Source organism: Lithobates pipiens, unplaced genomic scaffold (genome assembly GCF_037356315.1).
Source record: "Lithobates pipiens isolate NorthernLeopardFrog02 unplaced genomic scaffold, aLitPip1_a1.2 Scaffold_19, whole genome shotgun sequence".
Classification (NCBI taxonomy): Eukaryota; Metazoa; Chordata; class Amphibia; order Anura; family Ranidae; genus Lithobates; species Lithobates pipiens.
In genome coordinates, this window is record NW_027507764.1 from 179908800 (window position 1) to 179932324 (window position 23525).

A 23525-nucleotide genomic window follows, 5' to 3' on the forward strand; every position below is an offset into this window, starting at 1 on the left:
TGGGACATGATCTCAAATTAACAACAGGAGGATTGTTCAAAATGATTCTTAGTATTATTTTACTGAAAGAGTGAGTCAGTGAACAGTAAGTGAATTTAAACATGCTCTATCTCTGCAAACATAATCTGTACTCAAAAAAAGACAAAAAAAAATAAAAAAAAAATATATCTGAAAAAAAAAAAATATATAAATATAAACAAAAAATTAAACAATTGGGTCGACTCGATTTAACCTCTTAGCCCTTGTACACACTGTCGGATATTCCGATGGACAATGTCCAATAGGACCGCGTTGTCGGATAATCCGGCCGTGTGTGGGCTCCATCGGACTGTTTCCGTCGGAATATCCGACGGACCAAGTTTTCCAGCTGGGCTATAAAATTTTCCGACAACATGATCCGAACGCACTTTGTCCGATTGTGTGTAGAGAATTCCGATCGGACAAAGTGCCACGCATGCTCAGATCAAATTCCTAGACCAAAGCTATTGGCTACTAGCCTGAACGTAGTCCCATCGTAACAAAATAACGTCACCACCTTCTGAACGATCGGATTTTCCCACAACTTTGTCCGACCGTGTGTATGCAACAGTTTCTGACAAAATTCAACAGATTTGGTTGTCAGAATGTCTGACCGTGTGTACAAGGGCTAAGTCTTTTTTTTGCTGTTACACTTTTGTGTTTCTATGACTAAAATGGTGCTCTGTAGATCCCTATTTTAGTGCCAGGAAAGGAACCAATCTGTGCCACTGTGCATTTGATCTTTGATGTAAGGGATACGTCACATAAATCGCATAGGGCTGGAGCACTGTCTCGGGATGGTGTAGTTATATAGGCACAACAACAGTATTCTTAGGTCTGTGAATAGCCTTTCCCGGTCCTTAATGAAAAGGCACTGATATTTTCTGGTATCAACTAAGGGAAAGTTCTCTTAAAGCCTCATACACACGATCGGACTTTGTACAAACTTTCCCGTGGACTTTTATATAAACTTGTTAAGCATACACATGATCAGACTTTTTCAGCCAACTTTCACCAAATTACATGTTTTTTTTTCTGCTCTTTACCACCACCTTTGATCAACTTCTGTATTGTTGTCTGATCTTTTGCATTGGTTCTGAGCATACGTGTTTGTAAAGTCCGATGGTTTTCTGTACACACGATCAGACTTTGCTCTATCGGACTTATGTTGTCGAAAAGTTTGTCCGTTCACACAGCCAATAAAAGTCAGATGAAAACTGAAAAAGTTTGTCCGATGGAGCGTACACACGGTCGGATGTTGCCTTAAAACAGCAAATTTTTCATGTTTGTTGTCAAAAAGTCTGATCCCGTGTATGGGCCTTAAGAGTAGACTTACAACTGTATATCAAAAAACATATATATGGCTCTGCTCACCTTAAGGCTTAGCTGTTATACACATACATGTAACCTAGCTAACAAATGTAGAAGATTAGCTGATCTGTATCATGCCTTAATCTCCTCCTTGATGCAGGACTGTGACCAATGGTTGTACCTATTTAGAGATATGAAATATCACAGAATGTTTCATCCCTATTCTTTAATGCTGATTTTTCTAAGTTTTGTTGGGTCCTGGTTGCAACATAGTTTCTAAGGCCGCGTACACATGGGCGGACTATCCGTCCAACTAAGTCCGTCAGACAATCCGACAGACAGTCCGTCCTACTTTTGAATGAACGGACTTGACCACACACGACGAACAGACAGTCCGCTGAAAGCTTGCGCGATGACGTGTACGGCACGTACAATGGGACTAGAAATTCGACGTCCAATACACTGCAATGCAACCTTCGGCCGTGTAAATCCTTTCTGAGCATGCGCCATACTTAGTCCGTCGAACTAGCGTACTCACGAGCGGACTGTCCGCTGAAACCAAGTTTGGACGGACAATATTACGGAAATTCCGAAAGACTTAGTCCGCCAGACTGTCCGCTGAAAAAGTCCGCTGAAGCCCACACACGAGCGGATTGTCCGCTGAAACACGCTTCAGCGGACTAAGTTGGACGGACAATCCTCTCGTGTGTACACGGCCTAACTCTGCTTGTTGGCCCCAACCATTACGCTGTAGTTGTAGATGCTAAAGTCCACAAATATTAAATCTCATCAGGCTTGGGTAGGCTGATTACTTATCTGTGTGGTAGAAAATGATAATGCTAGCAGCAGTTCTTGGAGCAATAATAGAGTATATCAGGTGTTTATACTTCATAAGAGAAATAATGCTTTTAATCATTTAATCTATTTTCTCTTATGTAAACTTGACTGTATGGCATTGTTTTCCTGTCATATTTTTTTAATCCCTTTCATTTTATTTTATTTTTTATTTTTTTTTATCAACTACCTTAGGATAGAAATCTGGTGAGTAGATTTTTTTTTCTCTCCTGTTTGTGTTACGTGCTTCCTGTATTTAGTTCTGCCAGTATTTTATTAAAAAAACATTGCAACTTCTGTGTTCAATCGGTGGATTCTACATCTGTTTCCTAAAATTTCTCACTGCATTAGCCTCTTTCACACTACCGACCCATTCAGGTCCGCCTGTCGGTTTTTCAGGTGGACCTGAACGGATGCTCCATAGACCTCTATGGAGCTTCGGATGTCAGCTGGGACATGTCCGCTGACATCCGACCCGCTCCGCTCCGATCCGAAAAAGTGTGACGGGGAAAAACCTACTTTTCCATCTGTCATCGGATCAGGTGATGACGGACACTGCGGTCCGTCGTCATCCGATCTCCCATAGGGTAGAACGGCACTCTGACAGGTCTGACCCTGCACAGTGTGCAGCGACGGACATGTCATCTTCCTGCGCGGAGCGATCCCCTTTGAGCAAGCAGCTATCCACGGGGCGGATCATCACTGATCCGCCCCGTGTAAAAGGACCCTTAATCAGAGTCTAGATCTTCTTAATCAGCTCTAAATAGCCGTTTACGGCATATATGAGCCTTAGCCAAACCAGTGTCTCACACCACTTGTGAGTCTTATCTGCTTGCAGTATATGTAAGTGTCAGATGTTATCAGCTGGGTACTGCACATGCAAGTTTTAGTCCTGCTGGTGTTGTAAAAACAAGATTGTGACTTTTGCTCTCACTACTGTAGTAGTTTGCCACCGGGAATTAATGTAGCATGTTGAACTATGTTCTTTAACAGCTCTCTCTCATCTATACCACTTTCTCACTCTCTCTAGTCCACAGTCAGCTTCCTTTCTGCCTCAATTCATCCCCAACTTCCCTTCCCACAGAACATGCTTAAAATAGGATCTTCACCCCAGAAAGAAAAAAAATGTGAAGTCAGCTGCCACTAATACATTAGCTGCTGACTTTTAATAAAAGCACACTTACCTGTCTAGGGATCCAGCACTGTCCTCACCCAAGCTGGTTCTTTGCCGGTCTTTGGATCACTGGATCATTTGGATCACACGGAAAGACATCTGTGACTCCATGGTTGACATTGAAGAGGACTTTTAAGGAGATCTTCCCCTTTTGGCTGAAGTTCAGCTTGAACTTCCATTCTTCCTCTCCCCCTATCTCTCAACATCAGTCAGTTCTATCTCTGCTTCCTCTGTCACTAGTGCACAGTCAGCTCCAGCTCTACCTCCTCAACCACAATCCTATTTCCATTTGCCTATTTAGACCCAAACACTCTCTCCCCTCTGTTTCTGCATCTTCTTTCTTTCCTTGTGGTCATTGAACAGCTCCCACATTATCTACCTGCGATCTGCTCAATATGGTACTGTCAGCAAGAGGAAAATAATCTGCTATGGGATGGAACTGCTAGTGTCTTCTTAAATTAATCATTTCAAGCATGCTTAATCACCTTGATTTACAGCCACACAGCTAAATGAAAGTATAGCAATATAAATAAGTGATAGCTGGGGTAACTGGTTAATCTTATGAAAGCTGCTGCAAGAACATTTTAGAACTACATTGTGTTTGTGTTTTGTATTCAGAATTTAGCCCAAAAGCCTGTTATCCTTCGAAAAAGACGACAGAGAATAAAAATAGAATTTAACTGGGAACTTTTCTACTACAGGTAAATTGTACTACATTTAAAGTGCTAAACATTTTAGATAAAGTTATTTTCCAAAACACATGATATTGTAAAATATGTATTTTGTTATAGGACGTAAATAATCCAGTAAACTTGTGTAAGTCTGGTTTTAAAATTAAATTTATACTAAGCATTTCTAAGCTGAACAATATAGCTTAACCTAAATGTAGTTTTCAGAAAAAAAAATATTTTTGGGAAAACAGACTTACTACTACATGGCATATACTGTACATCAGTGAATACAGCAGGCATACACACAGCATAAAGACCCTTGCACACGGGAGTCATAATTTACTGATGTTTACTCAGGAACTTGTGAAAAAATGTGTGTAAAGACCTGAGTAATTTTGAGTATAGGCGAATAAAGGGGTGTGCAAGCATATGAGTAACGTTTCTTCATTGCCAGTATTGTAATATACTCAGGCTTCTTGCACACTGCAGCTTGAAAAAGCTCTGTACAGTGTTTTTTTTGATCCAGACTGCAGCCCACTGTTTACAATGTGCCTGTAACACGCAGGCATGTAAAGAAGCGCTGGGTATTCTTGAATGAAAAAAAAAAAACGAAAAATCTGAGCATGAATATTAATGAATTTTCCCTAGGATTATATTGTGTGCATATATGAGAAAAACAAATGCCTGAAAGTACATCCAAAAAAAGCAGATGCTCAAACATCAGTACCGTGTGCAAGAGGCCTTATACTGGCGTAAACATATTAAGGCCTCCTACATAGTACTGATGTTTGAACATCTGCTTTTTTTGGACATAATTTTAGGTGTTTATTTTACACGCATATGCGTGCTCACACAATACATTCCTAGGGAAAATAAATTAATATTTATGCACACATTTTCCTTGTTCTAGCACAAAATACTGATAAGCCAAGCAAATTTTTCCAGTTATTTTTTTTAACTCAAAAATATGTACCACATTTTTATGCGCCTCTGTGTACAGGCACATTGTAATCAATGGGCTGCATGTTAGATCAGTAAAAATAAACGCTGTACTGAGCTTTTTCTCAAGCTGCAGTGTGCAAGAGGCTTAAGCGAGTAAACAAGAGAGTAAATTGCTGCATCCAAATGTAAAATTTTTCTATGTTTGTTTTTGCTGGTCTGTACTAAACGCTGTATTACTGATCTTTACTTAGCTGTGTGCAATGTCTTATAAACAACAATGCATCTAATTTCAGATCAGTAAAAAACTCACATTTTTTACTCCTGTGTGCAGCAGGCCTAAATCCTATGACTCCTTTCTATGTACAGAATGCCTAGTATGTTAAATAGCCATGATTTTTTGTAATATAGGCATTTCACCATAGAGGATGTGTATCGATGAGTGCAAGTTCTTTGGCATAGTCTTTGTGGTTGTGTGATATGTACATTTCAAATTGATATTTTGATTAAAAATGTAATTCCTAGATTCCATCAAGATCATGCAAGGTCAAATTTGATCTGGAATTATAAAACCAGGGAAGAGTTAAGAGACACACTTGAGGCTGAAATGCGAGCATTTAATGTGGACAGGGAGCTTGGAAGCGCAACAGTGATCTCTTGGAACCACCATGAGTTTGAGGTATGAATGTGTGAATGTGACCCACTTGCTGAGCATCTCTAAGTTTGGTGAAGAGGAGTATGGGTTTATACTTGGATTACTAATGTTGTGTTTATTCAAAAAATTGAAAGTGTTTGTAGAGATAAAAAAAAAATGTGTTCCTTGTTCTTTAAGGCACGATAAACTGTATAGTGATTGTGCATTCTTATGTATTCCTTTACATATAGTATAATTTCTGGTTGATCCTGCCTGTTCGTAAACTGACAAAGCTAATTATGGCTGCCGATCCACAACAGCATGGTCAGTTTACGTCTTTCGTCATCTAGCTTTCTGTGCAGCTTCTATGTATCGCCCTCTCTTCCCTCCCTGCCATATCTGTGTGAAGCCAATTATCTCACTGCCCCTCTGGAGAAAGGAGGAGAGAAAGAGATATACATGCAGAAAGAGCCAGATCACATTCCTCTGCTGATCATCAGCTCCTTCTAATGGAATCCCTCTGCTCAGGAATGATAAGAGAATCAAAAAAAAGTGACTGTACAGAATCGGTGCTTTATAAAGTTCTTTATCAGAACATTATCAGATCATTATTAGAAAAAAATGTCCGGCTGTTACTATTATTTTAAAACAAAGTATCATCATTACTTTTGATACTTTACAACCTACTTTAATGTATGTATAGCCACATGGTATTATATAAAAAAAAAAAATCATTAGTAGCCACAGCTATTTCTGTGAATGAATGATTTAATAATATTATGCTTGTGGCAGAAAACATGGAGAGCTGAAAGTTTTACTGTGTAGTACATTTTTACAGCCAAACGTGGCTTCTCACAGGAGTAATTGGTTAAAATTTAATTTTTTTTACATATTTTAATGCGCTGCTCTTTCCTTGGTATTTAATGCCAAAGTTTAAGATCTGATATAGAAAAACAGATAACCAATTCCTAAAGCCCCATTCCAGATAAAATGTACAGTTTTGGATAGACTTGATAAGAAGTAATACATTTGTCTAGTTTTTATTTCTGTCTGCAATCCTGTTGTGGAAATATGACCTTGTTTCTTGCTGCTGTGACAATAGGACAAAAACTGTAATAACCTGAGGTTATAACCCTTCCTAAATTGTACATCCCAGGACAACAGGGTATCATATCCATAACAAAATGGTTATGCTGCCATCTTCAGGTGATTGGACACTGGCAAAAAAATCCCTCTCCTAGGCATAACCCTTCACGGTTAGGCATAGCTTCGTTTTTTTGCTAGTGTATTAGGTAATGGTTATGCCTGTGCCGTCTCTGCACTTGATACATATTTTCCTGCTAGAATTCTTTCAGGTGTCTCATTTGGGTACAGGAGACTAGCTTATCAGGATCTGTTGCCTATGGCTTATTGCCAAGAGGAATAGTACCTGAAGTCTGCTTTCAACTTGCTGTTCATGGGGGTACCCCAACCCGGGGAGTCGTGTCCCTGTAGGCCGTAAGGCCCTATTAACGTTATGGTCTACAGAGATAAGATCTGTAGGCCGTAATGCGGAAATGGGTGAAGTTTAGGGTCTTGCAGAATACCAGGGTAGGGGGCAAGAGAGATGTTCCTATTCAATAATGCCCTTGTTCCTATTCATAACTCCTGGCTGCTCTTGTTATGCCTGAATCTCATCTTGTCCTGGGTGGAACTTTGTCCCTTCCCTGTCCGCCATCCACTTTACCAGTGTAAAGAATTATTATTAAGATATTCTCAGCCATCAACTGACTCTGTGGGAGTGGGCACTTTACCCACAAGTGTTCAAGGAACTCTGCAGAAGAGGGAGAACCCCATACATAGATTTTCTGTTGTCCAGGACCAATACAAAGCTTGGAGAGATTCATATCCAGAACCAGGACCCTGAGCATTTCTGGTGGATGCTCTGGCGACAGCATGAGATCAGTGCTCTATGCCTTTTCATTGTTATAGCATTTAACATGGTTGTGTCATAGGATTCAGGGGGAAGGCATTCCAGTGAATCTGATCACCCCGTCCTCGCTTAGGAGAATGTGGTATTCAGACATTGTAAACTTGTCTGTGGATGAACCATGGACTCTTTTGGATCAACCCATCCTCCTGTCATAAGGCCTGATCTTCCATCCTTCTTTACAGTCACTGGCTTCAACAGCATTGCTGTTGAAGCCAGAGTCCTGAGCCTTGGCGGTCCTCTTTCAGAGACCTATTTCTTTGCATTCCCTGGTGCGTGCCTTTGTACAAGGTGTGACGTGTATTGTTCCAGATTCCATTGACTCCATGGGACCTTAACTTCGCACTTTTTGTGATGTAGAAATCTCCATTTAAACCAATTCAGGATATTATGTTAGACCATCTGACACAGAAGGTAATTTTTCTGGTTGCCTTTACTTTGGCTCAATAAGTTTTAGAATTGGCTGCATTCATGGGGCTCCAGGGGTGATTTTTACTGTCCCAGCCTCCTCTTTAGCCAAGGTGATCTTTGTTCCATCTTAACAAGGAGATTGTGTTAATTTTTATTTATTTTTTCCGTCCTAATCTTTAGAGCCAGAGTGCAGTGGTCATAATGCAGATGATCGTTCCCTTTGCATCATTCTTTTACTTCTTTATCTTCATTGCATTGAAATTTAATCATTCAACCTACATTAATTGGTCTAAAATTTCCTCATAGTGAACATTGTCTCCTTGCTAAAAACTAAATACAAGGTCAGTGTTTAAAGAGACACTGTCGCCTCCCATTCTGCACAAAGTGCCAGTGCCACCTGAAAGTCCACCAGCTTAGCAACCCATCTGCACTTTCTCCACTGGAGCTCCAGGTATGAGGGAGCATGCGACTCTCCCTCCCCTATCCTGACAGTGCTTGGGCCTGAGCGGCCATTGAAGCCCCAACACTGTCACATGGGGTGCTTGTATTGTCACTCCACTCATGTAAACTCTGGCACCAAAGCTTTCTCAGGGTTGATTTCTTCAGTCAGAATGCAGTGAGAGACTATACCTTGGTGGGCAAGGTGGGCTGGCAGAAGAATGTCCTTAATCGGCATGTAACAGCATCCCCTTAAGCCAGAGATATTTCAGTTACTTTTTATTTATTAGAAGCAAAGTATTACTTCGTTGTCACTGTGAGACCTGATTTGTGTTACTGAATCTGGTGTGTGTGTTCTGATGTAAAAAAAAATATTCTTGTAACAAATGTTTTGTTAATTAAAAAAGAAAAAAAATTCTTAAAAAAAAAAAAAAAAGACTGTCCAAACCTTGGAAGTGATTTAAGCAGTCAAGATTTACCTGAGCGGGGAAGCAGAAAAAAAAATACATCCATTGTCCAGCCATTGTCACTAGTACAGTGACAGTGCATATTTCTTTAGCACTGATCACTGTATTTGTGTCACTGGTCCCCACAAAGTGTCAGATTTGTCCACTTCAATATCTCACTCCCGCTATAAGTTGCTGATCGCCGCCATTACTATTAAATGCTATAACTTTTGCACAAACCAGCCAATCTACCCTTTTGGAATTTTTTTTACCAAAAATATTTAGCAGAATTTATATTGGCTCAAATTAATACAATTTTACTTTTTTTAATCGGTTGTGTTTTATAGAAAATATTGTGTGTGTGGTGTGTATATATATATATATATATATATATATATATAATTATAATTTTATATATTTTTTTTCAAAATTGTCAGCCTTTTTTTGTTTATAGCACAAATAAAAACCACAGAGGTGATCAAATACCACCTAAAGAAATCTCTGTTTGCGAGGAAAAAGACTTTATTTGGGTACAGTGTCGTACAACCGCACAATTGTCGTTTAAAGTGGCACAGCGCCGTATCGCAAAAAATGCATTGGTCATGAAATCTAGCACAGTGGTTAAACCTAGCACAATTTAAATAATAAAAATTATACTGCTGTGATCTAGAGTCTCCCTAATTCAGCCTCAGAAATAGGCTTTAGTATAGACAACATGATGCATCGCTAAGTTTACTTTAGTTGAGTATTGCATACTTTGTCACAAATTTTGAACATTTTGGAGATCTTATTTAAGCTTCTGGTACCATGCTGAGTCTGTGTATTATGTGTATTATGTGTCTGTGTGTGTAGAATTACGTATATATGTGCAGCAAAGCATTGCAGTATAATTTTTTAAAGCATAAGTTGACATATCCTCTGTCATTGTTCTATATTAACCTGGTGTATCCTTTTTTCCAGGTAAAATATGAGTGCCTCTCTGATGAGATAAAAATAGGAGATTACTATCTACGTCTGCTTTTGGAAGAAGATGAGAATGAAGAAAACAGTGTTATAAAGCAATCGTAAGTACCCACACGATGGATATATTTGGTAGTTGTGTATTCAGATTCCAGAAATGTCCATATAAAGCATATTTTGCATGTTTTGCTGCAGGAATGAATTTTTCAATGAACTCTACCACCGTTTCCTCCTCACTCCTAAAGTGAACATGAAGTGCTTATGTTTACAAGCCCTAGCCATTGTTTATGGCAGATGCCATGAAGAAATAGGGCCCTTTCCAGACACAAAGTACATCGTTGGAATGCTTGAGAGGGTAATTTGTTTCTTGTGATAATGGAAACCACAATCATGTTTTAGTTGTGCTTTTATAGCATTCTTATTCACCTGGTCCTGAACCTGGCTTGCAACTTCTCTTGAACTGGACAGACAGTGAGATATTACAGGCTGCCTGATTGTGGAACCTTCAGATACATCTTGTGGGATTTGCTAAAACTTTTTGTCCTGAGCCAACCAATTAGCTTACATGGCTATTCCATTAGAAAAAAAACACTTTGAAGTGCCCCTTAACAAAAATCCCATAGAGTTCTCCAAAAACACTTGCTACTTCTTTTAATACCTTTTTTTGTCTTTTGTCTTTTTTTTTTAAATACCTTACCCTTAACAACTCCCATTTCCTCCTCAAACCTCACCTTTTTTTTTATTTTTTCATTTTCTTTCCCTTTTACTTTTTATTTCCTCTATTTCTTCTTACCATTCTTTTCCCTTTCCCCTTGCTCTCCCACAATCTAAAGTTATACCACCATCCCAACTTTCAGACCTTAGAAATTACACAATAAACTGTTTTCAAGAACACAAAGTTTATTAACTGCTAAGTTGCAAAAATTACAGAGCACCATCTTGTTCAAACATTTTTCTCAATATATTGATGATACAGGTTACTTGTTGGAAAACACGGAATACTTGATTCTATAGTATGTACTTTATCCACAATCTAGAACTGTAATGGTAAAATACTATGTTCAAAATGCAATAAAAATGTTAAAATAGGAATAAATCCTGTCAATTTTAAAGTGTAGCAACATCCTCAAAGTGTCTTTTTATGCTCAGTTACTGGACCTTTTGTATGGGCAAAGCTCTGATACTTTTTTAAACATGGCTGTTTCTTCAACTTTTTGGCTTTTAAAGCTAAAGCCCCAATAAGAATGTAGACTTTTATATCGAGCTTTGGGATTTTTCTTCGCCAAGGTAAATTATATTTTTGATCTGTTTGATCTATTTTAAATGAAAAATCTGTTTCTTTAAAAGTAAATCGTAATTTTTATTAATTTATTTAATATTTATTTGGCATTTGCTTCGCTTTCTTTTCTTATTTTAGTGCACAGACAGAGTAGAAAGGGACAGGCTCATCTTATTTTTAAACAAGCTGATTCTTAATAAGGTAAGTTATCAGTATTTGGTGTTGAATATTAAAGACCTGTGAGCTTTCTTAATGCTATAATGTTACCCTTAGGGCTAGTATCGACAGACTTTGATGGCCAAATACAGCATGCTTCTGACACCTGAGATCTCTTAGGATTCATTGACAGCTGCCTTTGACCTGCAATTCAAGGAGAGGAAGGGACGAGGAGCTGGACATGAATCTCCAACCGATACAAATGGGAATTATTAGCTCAGTCTGATGGCTTAGGTTCCGCAGCTCTCCAGAAAACCTTGCTATATAGAAGGCAGCCAGCCAATGTGTTTAGGAGGCTCTTCTGGTCTGCCGCCAACATAGGCACTCGCGTGCCGAATATTTTCCTGGCTTTGATTGACATATCCAGAATGTTTACTTTTGGTTTGCTGGATGCCGTTTTAGGCAGTAAAGCACTGTTGAAGGGGAAATGGGTTAGGCCATGGATTGTGTTGGCTGCCTTTTTTTTTTAGTTTGGTCACTTGTGGAAATAAATACTTTGGGTGTTTTTTTTGGCTTGGGTATATGTTCAACCTGCATTTGACCTGCTTTAAGCTCCTTTTGCATTAACATAGTCTTGAATGGGGAGAGAAGCAGTTCTGGAGCAGACAAAAGCCCATTAACACTGATCCTGTTGAAGTTCTGTTTATGGTTTGGTGAGTTTTTGTAGCTTTTGAAAAGTAGAACTACTTGACATCTTGACGATCTCTTGAGGGAGTTTGTTAATCAGTTCCCACTCTTTTTTTTGGATTATTTCCATGTATAAATTGCAGTAGGATGAGATGGGACACACAAAGGTTGTCTGTAACATATGGACAAGAACAGGAACTTTGTCTGAGAGAGCTTTTAGAGTATTCAGGTTTTACAAAAAGCCAGGCAATGCCCCAGCCTACGACACGCCACACTTAGTAAACTGCAAAAGTAATTCTAAATAGTGTCAATAGTTGTCATATGGAACAAAGTGTTTTTGGAAAAATGTGTACAAATAAGGCATTTTGATCTATGACGGGGTATTTAGTCTAGTGCAGGGGTCTCAAACTGGCGGCCCTCCAGCTGTTGTGAAACTACAAGTCCTATCATGCCTCTGCCTGTGGGAGTCATTGTAACTTTCAGCCTTGCAATGCCTCATAGGACTAGTTTCACAGCAGCTGAAGGGCCGCAAGTTTGAGACCCCTCTGGTAACAATGCGCTGTGTATGGTTACCAGTCCAAAGGCTTGGTAGATTACACTAATGCTACAGACGTTGCTGCTACTGCTGTAAAATAATATGGCTATGGTTATAGTTTAAAGAAGCTTACTCTGACCTTTTCCTACCCTTCCAGAAAAATGTGAGAGATGTGATGGACTCCAATGGAGTCAGGATCCTGGTTGATCTCCTTACCTTGGCACATCTTCACACCAGCAGAGCTACAGTTCCACTTCAGGTAAGTAGATTATCTTTAATGCTTTCACAGTTTTTTTTTTTTAGTAGTCTTTAGTTTGTTTAAATTAAAGCTGGGCAGTTTAGCTGTGGCCAGCTTTAATTTCAGAATTTCGATCAGCGAATGGGGCCATCCCCGCTCAACAGAAGTAAATTGTCTGAACAGCTTCTGTCGAAGGGACATGCTGGAAAACTTAGTTGGCTGCAGCTGAAAACAAAACAAGCTATGGCTAACTCAAGACTCGTGTCACACTGGTGATTCTGTAGCATTGATTTGTATCCACTACAGAGTTGCTTTTTTTTGGGGGGGGCATCATGATGCAAAAAAGTGAATTTGGCCTTTAACCAAACTTTCATGGCTGGTGTAGCTTTCTGGTGCATGTTTTCTTAACAATGATTGGCTCTCCTACAGTAAGCATTTGGTGAACGTCACATTTAAAGGATATCTCCACCTTTGAACCGGGAAAGAAAAAAAAAACCTCTTTCTAACAGCCCCCTCCTTCTTTTTCCACTGCACTTATTTTTATTCAATCATCTCCTGGCCAATGATCATCCTTTCATTTTTCCCAGGAGTAAGAGGAGACTCTCATTGGACTACACTGACCAATGACCGGGGCCATTGCCCAGATTATGCTTCTACACAGCTTCTGGGGCTGTGGATGGAGTTTTTAAGTGTACGGGCCTGTACACTACAAGCTGTGGGTGGCAGATGATTGAAATCAAATACAGACACGTGCAGTAAGGGGAAAAAAAGCACAGCGAGGCAGTTACGAAGGAATTTTTTTTTTTTCAGGTATGAAGTTGGAGATGCCTTTTAAACCACTACAGTATTTGGTACTTTCACCCCCTTCCTGACAGGCCAATTTTCGTCTTTTTGCCATTTTGAATGACAAATATGCATTCATGCAACACTGTACCCAAATAATGTTTTTTTTTCCTGTTATTTAATCAGGACTGTTTTTTATTTATGTATTTTTTTGTGAAAAAATGAAGTCAGGCCAAAATGTATTCTGCTAATTTTTTTGGTAATAATAATACAAATCAGTGAATATTATTTTGTTTGTGTGAAAGTTATAATTACAGTCTACAAACTATGGTATATACAGTGATACCTTGGTTCACGAATGTTCTGTTTACAAGCAACTCAGTTCGCGAACAGAAACGTTTTCTTCAGTAAGCGAACTCTGCTTCATTTCACCAACACGAGCCGCGGCCATCTTCCCTGCTCTGACACATTCATATTGAGAAGAGCAGTGTAAGATGAGTCTTAGGCGAACCAGTCCCCTCAGATAGGGGTTTCTGCCCCCTGACTACCATGAGGGTAGTTTGATTGGGAATTTATATGAATTCTACAACTTTATCATGCCCGCAGATGTTCTTTTCCTGGATGCAAAGTGACGTTTTCTGGCCCCTAGATTAGTCATTTAAATTGGGGTTTGGGATTGTTTCAAAGGAGGATTACCGTATATACTCGAGTATAAGCCGAGATTTTCAGCCTCTTTTTTGAGGCTGAAAGTGCCCCCCTCGGCTTATACTCGAGTCATCGCTGTCTGCCCGCTCGATCAGCGTGTCGAGCAGACAGCGGCCATTCTAGGATTCAAAGGCCGCGCCTCCGGCTCCGCCTTCGCCTGTGATAGGCGGAACACTGAATTTCCCAGCAGCCTGTGTTCCGCCTATCACGGACATCGTATCATCCTCGTACTACGGACGAGGATGATACGATGTCCGTGATAGGCGGAACACAGGCTGCTGGGAAATTCAGTGTTCCGCCTATCACAGGCGAAGGCGGAGCCGGAGGCGCGGCCTTTGAATCCTAGAATGGCCGCTGTCTGTCTGCTCGACACGCTGATCGAGCGGGCAGAAGGCGGAGCCGGAGGCGCGGCTTTTGAATTTTACAATGGCCGCCGAGGCGCCGACGAAGAGGGCACGGGACGGAGGCACGGCACGGCACGGCACGGGACGGGACGGGACGGAGGCAAGGCAAGGCACGACACGGGACGGAGGCAAGGCAAGGCAAGGCACGGGACGGAGGCAAGGCACGGGACGGAGGCAAGGAGGCAAGGCACGGGACGGAGGCTCGGGACAAAGGCTCGGGACACAGGTAGGCTGGACACACACACACACACACACACACACACACACACACACACACACACACACACACACACACACACACACACACGGATGGAGACACACACACACAGGGATGGATGGATGGATGGAGACACACACACACACAGGGATGGATGGATGGAGACACACACACACAGGGATGGATGGATGGATGGAGACACACACACACAGGGATGGATGGATGGATGGACACACACACACACAGGGATGGATGGACGGACACACAGGGATGGACGGACACACAGGGATGGACGGACACACACACAGGGATGGACAGGCATGTCTCACCCTCGGCTTATACACGAGTCAATAAGTTTGCCAGTTTTTTTGGGGGTAAATTGGGGGCCTCGGCTTATATTCGGGTCGGCCTATACTCGAGTATATACGGTAACCACTTCAGCCCCGGAAGATTTGGCTGCTGAATGACCAGGCCATTTTTTGGGATTCGGCACTGCAGCGATCTGCAATTTGTTTTGGGACTGCGACATTATGCAGACACATTTGACACTTTTGAAACATTTTTGGGACCATTGCCATTCATACAGCGATAAGTGCTATAAAAATGTACCGATTACTGTAAAAATGTCACTGGCAGGGAATGAGTTACCACTATGGGGCGATAAAGGGGTTAACTGTGTTCCCTGTGTGTTTTTCTAACTGTAGGGGAGGTCAATGACCTAGAGAAAATGACAGATTGTGGTTCCTAGCTATTAGGAACTCACAATCTGTCTCTCCTCACAGAACAGAACAGGGATTTGTGTGTTTACACACATGTCCCTGTTCTACCTCTCGTGCTCATGATTGCTCGTGGCCGGCTGTCATTGCGACAGTCGGCCATGAGCATCAGCACCCCCCGAGTGCAGCGCGTGCCTGCTATCCTGCTTAAAGGAACCAACGTATAGCTATGACGGCTCGCGGGGTTGTGCCGACCTGCTGCAGTATGACGGTGGCTGGTCGGCAAGCGGTTAAAGAAGTGCTATAAAATTTTTTTTTTTTAAGCTGTACACGTGAAAGAGGTCAGCTTAATGTAAAAGACTGTATGTAATATATGTTTAAAATCCTTTTTTTTTGTACATACATGTCATAATTTTATATAAAACAAAAAAAAGTTCAGAACGGATTAACCTGGTTTACATTGAACTCTATGGGAAAATGTGCCTCAGTTTACAACCAATGCGGTTTGCGACCAGAGTCATTACATGAATTAAGTTTGTGAACCGAGGTAAGGTATCGCTGTATTTGAAAATTGATTATTCCTGATGTGCTGACTGACTCGTTTCACGAGGCCCAAAATGCTAGGACAGTACAATTACCCCCCAAATGACCCCTTTTTGAAAAGTAGACATTTCAAGGTATTTAGTAAGAGGCATTGTGAGCTTTTGTACATTTTTTTTTTATCAGTTTGTGGGGAAAAAAAAATCATTTACCATATACAGTATACTCGAGTATAAGCCAAATGTTTCAGCACATTTTTTTTGTTCTGAAAATGCCCCCCTCGGCTTATACTTGAGTCCTCCCGGCGCTGTCCCCATCTGCAGCCTTATCTCTTGGCGTTGTCATACATTCAGTCTAGTCGGCGGTCTTGCAGTGTACCAAAGCTCCTCCTCCTCGTCCTCGTCCGTGAAAGGCTAAACACTGACTCACTGCTGGAAAACCGAGTCAGTGTTCCGTCACAGGTAAGGAGGAGGCGGAGCTTTGGTACACTGCATGGCTGCCGACTAGACTGAATATATCACAGCGCTGGGAGATAATAAGGCTGCAGATGGGGACAGCATCGGGAGATCATAACGCTGGCACAACGCTGATCATGTGTGGCTAAGGCATGCAGATGGGGGACACAGTGAGGCTGAGGCATGCAAATGGGCACAGTGAGGCTGCAAATTATACTCTAGTCAATATGTTTTCCCAGTTTTTTGTGGTAAAAGAAGGTGCCTCGGCTTATACTCGAGTATATACGGTAATTTCCCCAAAAACTTGTAATGTGTTATTTCTCACACACAGCATAGGCATACTTATAATTACACCCCAAAATACATGCTATGTCTCCTGAGTATGGGGATACCACATGTGAGACTTTTTCACAGCCTAGATGCATAGAACACCCACAAAGTGACCACATTTTAGAAAGCAAACACCCCAAGGTATTTTTTAAGAGGTCTTTTGAAGACTTTTTTTTATTTTTTATTTTTTTTTTGCACAAAGTTGTCAATTTAATAAGATATTTCTCACACACAGCATGGACATAATTAGAATTACATCCTAAAACACATTCTACTACTCCTCCTAAGTATGGTGATATGTTTGAAACTTTTTCACTTTTTGGACTGATTATATACCAGACATTGTATCTTCTGTATAACACAATTCAACCAATTGTATCAAAACCAATGTACTATAATTATCACCTCTCTATGACTGATCAGGGAATATATCTTAGTGTAGCGTCAGCGTAGCAGTGTGTCTATATTGTTTTTATGCTACTATATTTATTTTAATAAAGTCTTGTATTTTTAATTCTGGTCACACTTTGTCTTGGCACCTTGAACATATAGCTTTCCTTTTTCCATTTTTTGTTCTATACTACCGTATATACTCGAGTATAGGCCGACCCGAATATAAGCCGAGGCCCCCAATTTACCCCCAAAAAACTGGAAAAAATTATTGACTCGTGTATAAGCCGAGGGTGAGACATGCCTGTCCATCCCTGTGTGCCCGTCCATCCCTGTGGGTCCATCCATCCCTGTGTGTGTGTCCATCAATCCGTGTGTGTGTGTGTGTGTGTGTGTCCATGCATCCGTGTGTGTGTGTCCATGCATCCGTGTGTGTGCGTGTGTGTGTGTGTGTCCATGCATCCGTGTGTGTGTGTGTGTGTGTGTGTGTGTCCATGCATCCGTGTGTGTGTGTGTGTGTGTGTGTGTGTGTGTGTCCATGCATCCGTGTGTGTGTGTGTGTGTGTGTCCATGCATCCGTGTGTGTGTGTGTGTGTGTGTCCGTGCAGCCTACCTGTGTCCAGCCTGCCTGTGTCCGTCCAGCCTGTGTCCGTCCAGCCTGCGTCCCGTCCAGCCTGCGTCCCGTCCAGCCTGCGTCCCGTCCAGCCTGCGTCCCGTCCAGCCTGCGTCCCGTCCAGCCTGCGTCCCGTCCCGGCCCGGCCCGAGCCGAGCCTCCGTCCTTCAGCTCTTCGTCGGCGGCCATTCTAGGATTCAAAAGCCGCGCCTCCATCGGTGATAGGCGGAACACTCAATTTCCCACTGACTGCTGTTCCGCCTATCGGATGTCCGTGATAGGCGGAACACTGAATTTCCCAGCAGCCTGTGTTCCGCCTATCACGGACATCGTCTCATCCTCGTCCGTAGTACGAGGATGAGACGATGTCCGTGATAGGCGGAACACAGGCTGCTGGGAAATTCAGTGTTCCGCCTATCACAGGCGAAGGCGGAGGCGCGGCGTTTGAATGTTAGAATGGCCGCTGTCTGTCTGCTCGATACGCTGATCGAGCAGGCAGACAGCGATGACTCGAGTATAAGCCGAGGGGGGCACTTTCAGCCTCAAAAAAGAGGCTGAAAATCTCGGCTTATACTCGAGTATATACGGTATTTAGGATGTGGTGCCTTAACCACTTTCAGACCGGACCATTTTGCTGGTCAATGACCAGAGGTCTTTTTACAATTTGGCACTGCGCTGCTTTAACTGGTAATTGCGCGGTCATGCAATGTTGTACCCAAACAAAATTTGCGTCCTTTTCTTCCCACAAATAGAGCTTTCTTTTGATGGTATTTGATTGCCTCTGCGATTTTTATTTTTTGCGATATAAACGTAAAAAGACCGCAAATTTTGAAAAAAAATGATATTTTCTACTTTTTGTTATTAGTAAAATCCAATAAACTCAATTTTAGTCATACATTTAGGCCAAAATGCATTCAGCCACATGTCTTTGGTAAAAAAAAAGTCAATAACTGTATATTTATTGGTTTGCGCAAAAGTTGTCACATCTACAAACTAAGGTACGTTTTCTGGAATTTACGCCGCTTTTAGTTTACGACTGCCTATCTCATTTCTTGAGGTGCTAAAATGGCAGGGCAGTACAAAACCCCCCCAAATGACCCCATTTTAGAAAGTAGACACCCCAAGCTATTTGCTGAGAGGCATGTTGAGTCCATGGAATATTTTATATTTGGCAAAAGTTGCGGGAAATTTACAAACTTTTATTTTTTTTTATTTTTTTTTCACAAAGTTGTCACTAAATGATATATTGCTCACACATGCTATGGGCATATGTGAAATGACACCCCAAAATAAGTTCTGCTGCTTCTCCTGAGTACGGGGATACCACATATGTGGGACTTTTTGGGAGCCTAGCCGCGTACGGGGCCCCGAAAACCAAGCACCGCCTTCAGGCTTTCTAAGGGCGTACATTTTTGACTTCACTCCTCACTACCTATTACAGTTTTGAAGGCCATAAAATGCCAAGATGGCACAAACCCCCCCCCCCCCCCCCCAAATGACCCCATTTTGGAAAGTAGACACCCCTAAATTTAGGGGTACACTAGTGAGACTCACAGGTAAAAAAGCACCTAGGCTGTCAGCGACTGTATCAAAACGCTACAAGAAAAACTGTTAGCGATCGCAGGGATCAGGCCTGACTCGGCGAACGCTGCAGTTATGCGTGTTGTGTTTTGTAAGTGACAGTGATCGATCGATACTGCACTTGGGTGGGCTGGTCTGGGCTTGGCGGAGGGGCTAAACGCAGGTGCTAGCAGGTATCTGGGCTGATCCCGCTAACAATGCGTTTTGGGAAACCTAAACTGCTGGCGACGCTAATATAGATCTGATCAGATACTATATTACTAAGGGAGGTGTATGCTTTGTGCGTGGGTGTTAGCGGTACTGGCACTAACCTGACGCTGCCTGGGGCGACGCAGACCTTATCTGACCCTCAAACTTATGTCACCCGCCGGGTGATCAGGGGGTTAAACCTTTATTAGGTAATAAATGGCGGGTGCCCTGAAACTATAAAAAAAATAACTAACCAACCAGCGTCACCTGTAACAGTTATATGGTGATCACTGGTGAAAGGGTTAACTAGGGGGCAATCAGGGGGCTTTATGCGATAGTATATGGGGGTCCCTGGCGCTATAAAAAGCTGCGGCGAACCTAAATACCTACCTGCCTAACTAGCGTCACCTGTGACACTAATACAGCGATCAGAAAAACTATTGCTTATTAGGCTGGGTTCACACTGGAGCGATGCGTGAACGCCACGAATCCGCAGCGGGTTCCCGCATCGCATGCCTCCCGGCGGCAGTTCACACTGCCCTATGCGAACTGCTGGGAGTGTCAGTGAAATGTTAATGACACCCCCAGATCAGTTCGCATATCGCAGTGCGATCTGCAAACTCGGATCGCATGGTGTGAACACCCATGCGATCCGATTCTGCTGCGGACCAAAAAAAGGGTCCCGTGCGAGTTTGCGGCGGGTGCGACGCAAATTCAGCCATACTATCTGTATGGCTGAACTCGAATCACACAGAGATCGGATGTGATTTGCACTGCAGTGCGGTGCGAATCACATCCGTTCTCATAAACCGCTGCAATGTGAACCCAGCCTTAGTGACACTGGCGACGGGGGGTGATCACGGGGTTAAACCTTTATTGGGGGGGGTTAGGGGGGTACCTTAGAACTAAAGGGGGCTAACCCTAACTGCCCTAACAGTTATTACAGTCACAAATGACACCAATGCAAAAAAAAAAAATGCAATTGGTGTCACTGTGACTGGGGGGGCAGGGGTAATTGGGGGGGGTGATCGGGGGGTGAAGGGGGGGTGTGAGTGTGCCTGGCATGTTCTACTGTGTAGTGTCGTGTTGGTGCAACTCACCGATCCTCTCTCCTCGGTGCCGGAACGAAAAATACCGACACGGAGGAGAGATTACATCACTTCCTCTGCCTGTGTTTACATTACAGGAGAGGAAGTGATGTCACGGAGCATTTCCATTCGACGGGAGCGATCGCGAGGGGGTGGCCATGAATGAATGGCCGCCCCCTCATCCCGGATCGCTCCCGAACGAATACCGACCGCTGCAGGCACCGGGGGGGGGCCCGATCGGGCCCCCCACCCGCGGGAAGGCAGGGACGTATATATACGCCCATATGCCTGCCCGTGCCATTCTGTCGACGTATATCGTCGTGCGGCGGTCGGCAAGTGGTTAAAGTACATATAAACCGATTCATGAAATTTGAGCTGAGCACGTCTCTGCCTTGTGTTTTCTTATATCTCTTCAAAGCACTATGTCCCATAGCTGTCTCCTGTTCCATTCTTCTGTTATTGGCCTGTTATCTCTGATGCATGTGATAAAAGCAGCATAAGTTTTGTGTTGGGAAGGGTGCTATAAATAGATTAGCAGAGCCCTGAACTATTCAAGGAACAGAGCTGAAAGTCTCTACCTATGAGGAGAGGGGGTGTGTGCCTTTCCTCCAATCGGCTGTATGCCCAGGCTTCACTGCAGTGTTGAACAGGAAGAGAAAATCTGTAGCAACTAAGAGCACTTTCTAAAGGATATATACAGCTGAAGACAATAGATATACAAGTAAAATTTATGAAGGGGGGTTTGTTCTGTCTATCATTTGAGGCTAGTCTCTTCACTGGGTATATGTGAGGGTTTACATCCACTTTTAGCAAAGCCACAATCGTACTATATTGACTTTCGTCAAGAAACAGGCCAGGGTCAGTAAAGGTGGTAGGCAGAGGCAACACTGCACTGGTATGGTGGTGATCAGGAATATTATAGCTGGCTTTACTGGTCTGATAAAACTGGAAACTAGTGTGACAGTAATACAGAACACTGCTGCTTACAATGGGCAGGTGACACTGGGACTGGTGTGATGACAATCAGGGATACCGTTTCTAGCTTACACTGGTGTGGCAGTGATCATGGACAATATGACCAGTGTGGTGGTGATTAGGGACACTGTGACCGGTGTGGCGGTGATTAGGTACCATATAACTGGTGTACAGTAATTGGGGACAATATGACTGGCGTGGTATGAAGGACACTGTGAGTGGTGTGGCGGTGATTGGGGCCATTGACTGACAGCACTGATCTGGCTACCTTGTACTGTTGTGTAGGTGGATGGTGGCTGGCGATGCTGATCTACAGTGGTATCCGAGCAAGCAGCCATTGTACATGATAACCGCCACAGTGGTATGAAATCAGTAGTGACACTGCACTTCTTCTGGTGACAGGATTTAAAAAAAAAAATAGTAAATATATATATATATATATATATATATATAATTATAAAATCTTGTATAGAACTACCACTGATTATGGGTGCAGTGCTTTGCAGGCTGCTATGTAAAAAGAATGAATACACACTTTTGTTTTTATCTTCATGAACATATTCCAATATTCAATATTTTATGTTCACCTGACTAAAAATTTTTGTCCTGTCTATAGAAAAGAATATGTATGTAAAACCGTATACATTTTTTTTTTCTCCAGAGCAATGTTATTGAAGCATCTCCTGATATGAAGAGAGAAAGTGAGAAGGAATGGTATTTTGGTAATGCAGACAAGGAAAGACGTGGCCCTTACAGTTTTGTTGAGGTAAAGTATAAAAGATGATTTCCAGATAATACATTTGTGGTGACTAAAAAAAAAAACTAGGGAATAATGTCTGCAATGGTTCCCATTTATCCAGGTCAGGGTATATTCCTAGTGGTAGCTGGTCACGTCAAAGTGGACTTTTTCTGCAATGATGAAGACATTAATACCACTCATTATAAGGTTTCAGAAAGTACAACAGATGTAGGCGTTGTAAAGATTACACATAAACATTAAAGTGACAGAGGCAGTAGGTTGAATGTGATATGTGCATGGGATGACCATTATATTGTAGGATGCAACTAACTTTAAAGAAATGGAAGGCGCAGGAAAGAGGGAGCCTAACTTGAGTTGCCAACAGAGAAAGACCTGGAGGAAAAGGGGATTGGCTTGATTTGGAGAAGAGGGGTTTAGGCCCAGGATTCTCAACAGTCCTGCATAAAATACAAAATAAATTGTTTACATCTAATTGAAGGAGGTGACAGTCAAAGTCAGCTGGTAGGAAGTATGTAACCCATGGTTTCCAGACCCTGCGAAACGTGGGCATGGTGCCGTGCAACTTGATTGTTAGCTTTTTACTTTAAGTAGAGCAATGCATTACCGATGGTCTGTTTAGTGGCTATCATTTTGGACAATAGAGCAGGTCCACAAGGGTATGTAGAAATGTGCCTGCTTCTGAATGGTCACAAGCATCATGTTTCAGTTCTGTTCCCAGATCTGGTTCATTTTGAGGCATGGTTGAGACCTTGCCGTGTACTTGGCTAACAGATGCTACAAAGAGGGGACATTTCTCTGGTTCTAATATGTGTCCGGAACATACACAAGCATTTTAAGTAATATGGGTAACTTAATACAGTCATCATGGAATATGTAAATGCAGATGTTGACTGTGCAAGAGCATCATGGGAGGTGTGAATGTTTTGTTTTTCAAAATCACCCTGTTTGAATGTACAATTTGTGATGCTACTACCCTTAAGTTGCAATCCAATTATGAGATTAGTACCTGTGCCAAACTACAGCCTCCACAGGCCGTTTGAACCAGACATCCGATTCAGCTAAAGTGAGCTTTAGTTATA

General features: G+C 42.1%; 1 protein-coding gene across 1 annotated transcript in view; it reads left to right on the top strand.

Annotated features, from left to right (window-relative positions):
• Nucleotides 1–23525, top strand: part of DNAJC13 (DnaJ heat shock protein family (Hsp40) member C13) — a 270970-nt gene that overhangs the window by 153934 nt on the left and 93511 nt on the right. The window contains exons 22-28 of the mRNA XM_077491519.1: nt 3956–4038; nt 5473–5626; nt 9806–9909; nt 10001–10160; nt 11223–11285; nt 12620–12721; nt 22348–22452. Coding sequence (XP_077347645.1) covers nt 3956–4038; nt 5473–5626; nt 9806–9909; nt 10001–10160; nt 11223–11285; nt 12620–12721; nt 22348–22452 — 771 coding nt within the window. The remainder of the gene's footprint in view (nt 1–3955; nt 4039–5472; nt 5627–9805; nt 9910–10000; nt 10161–11222; nt 11286–12619; nt 12722–22347; nt 22453–23525) is intronic.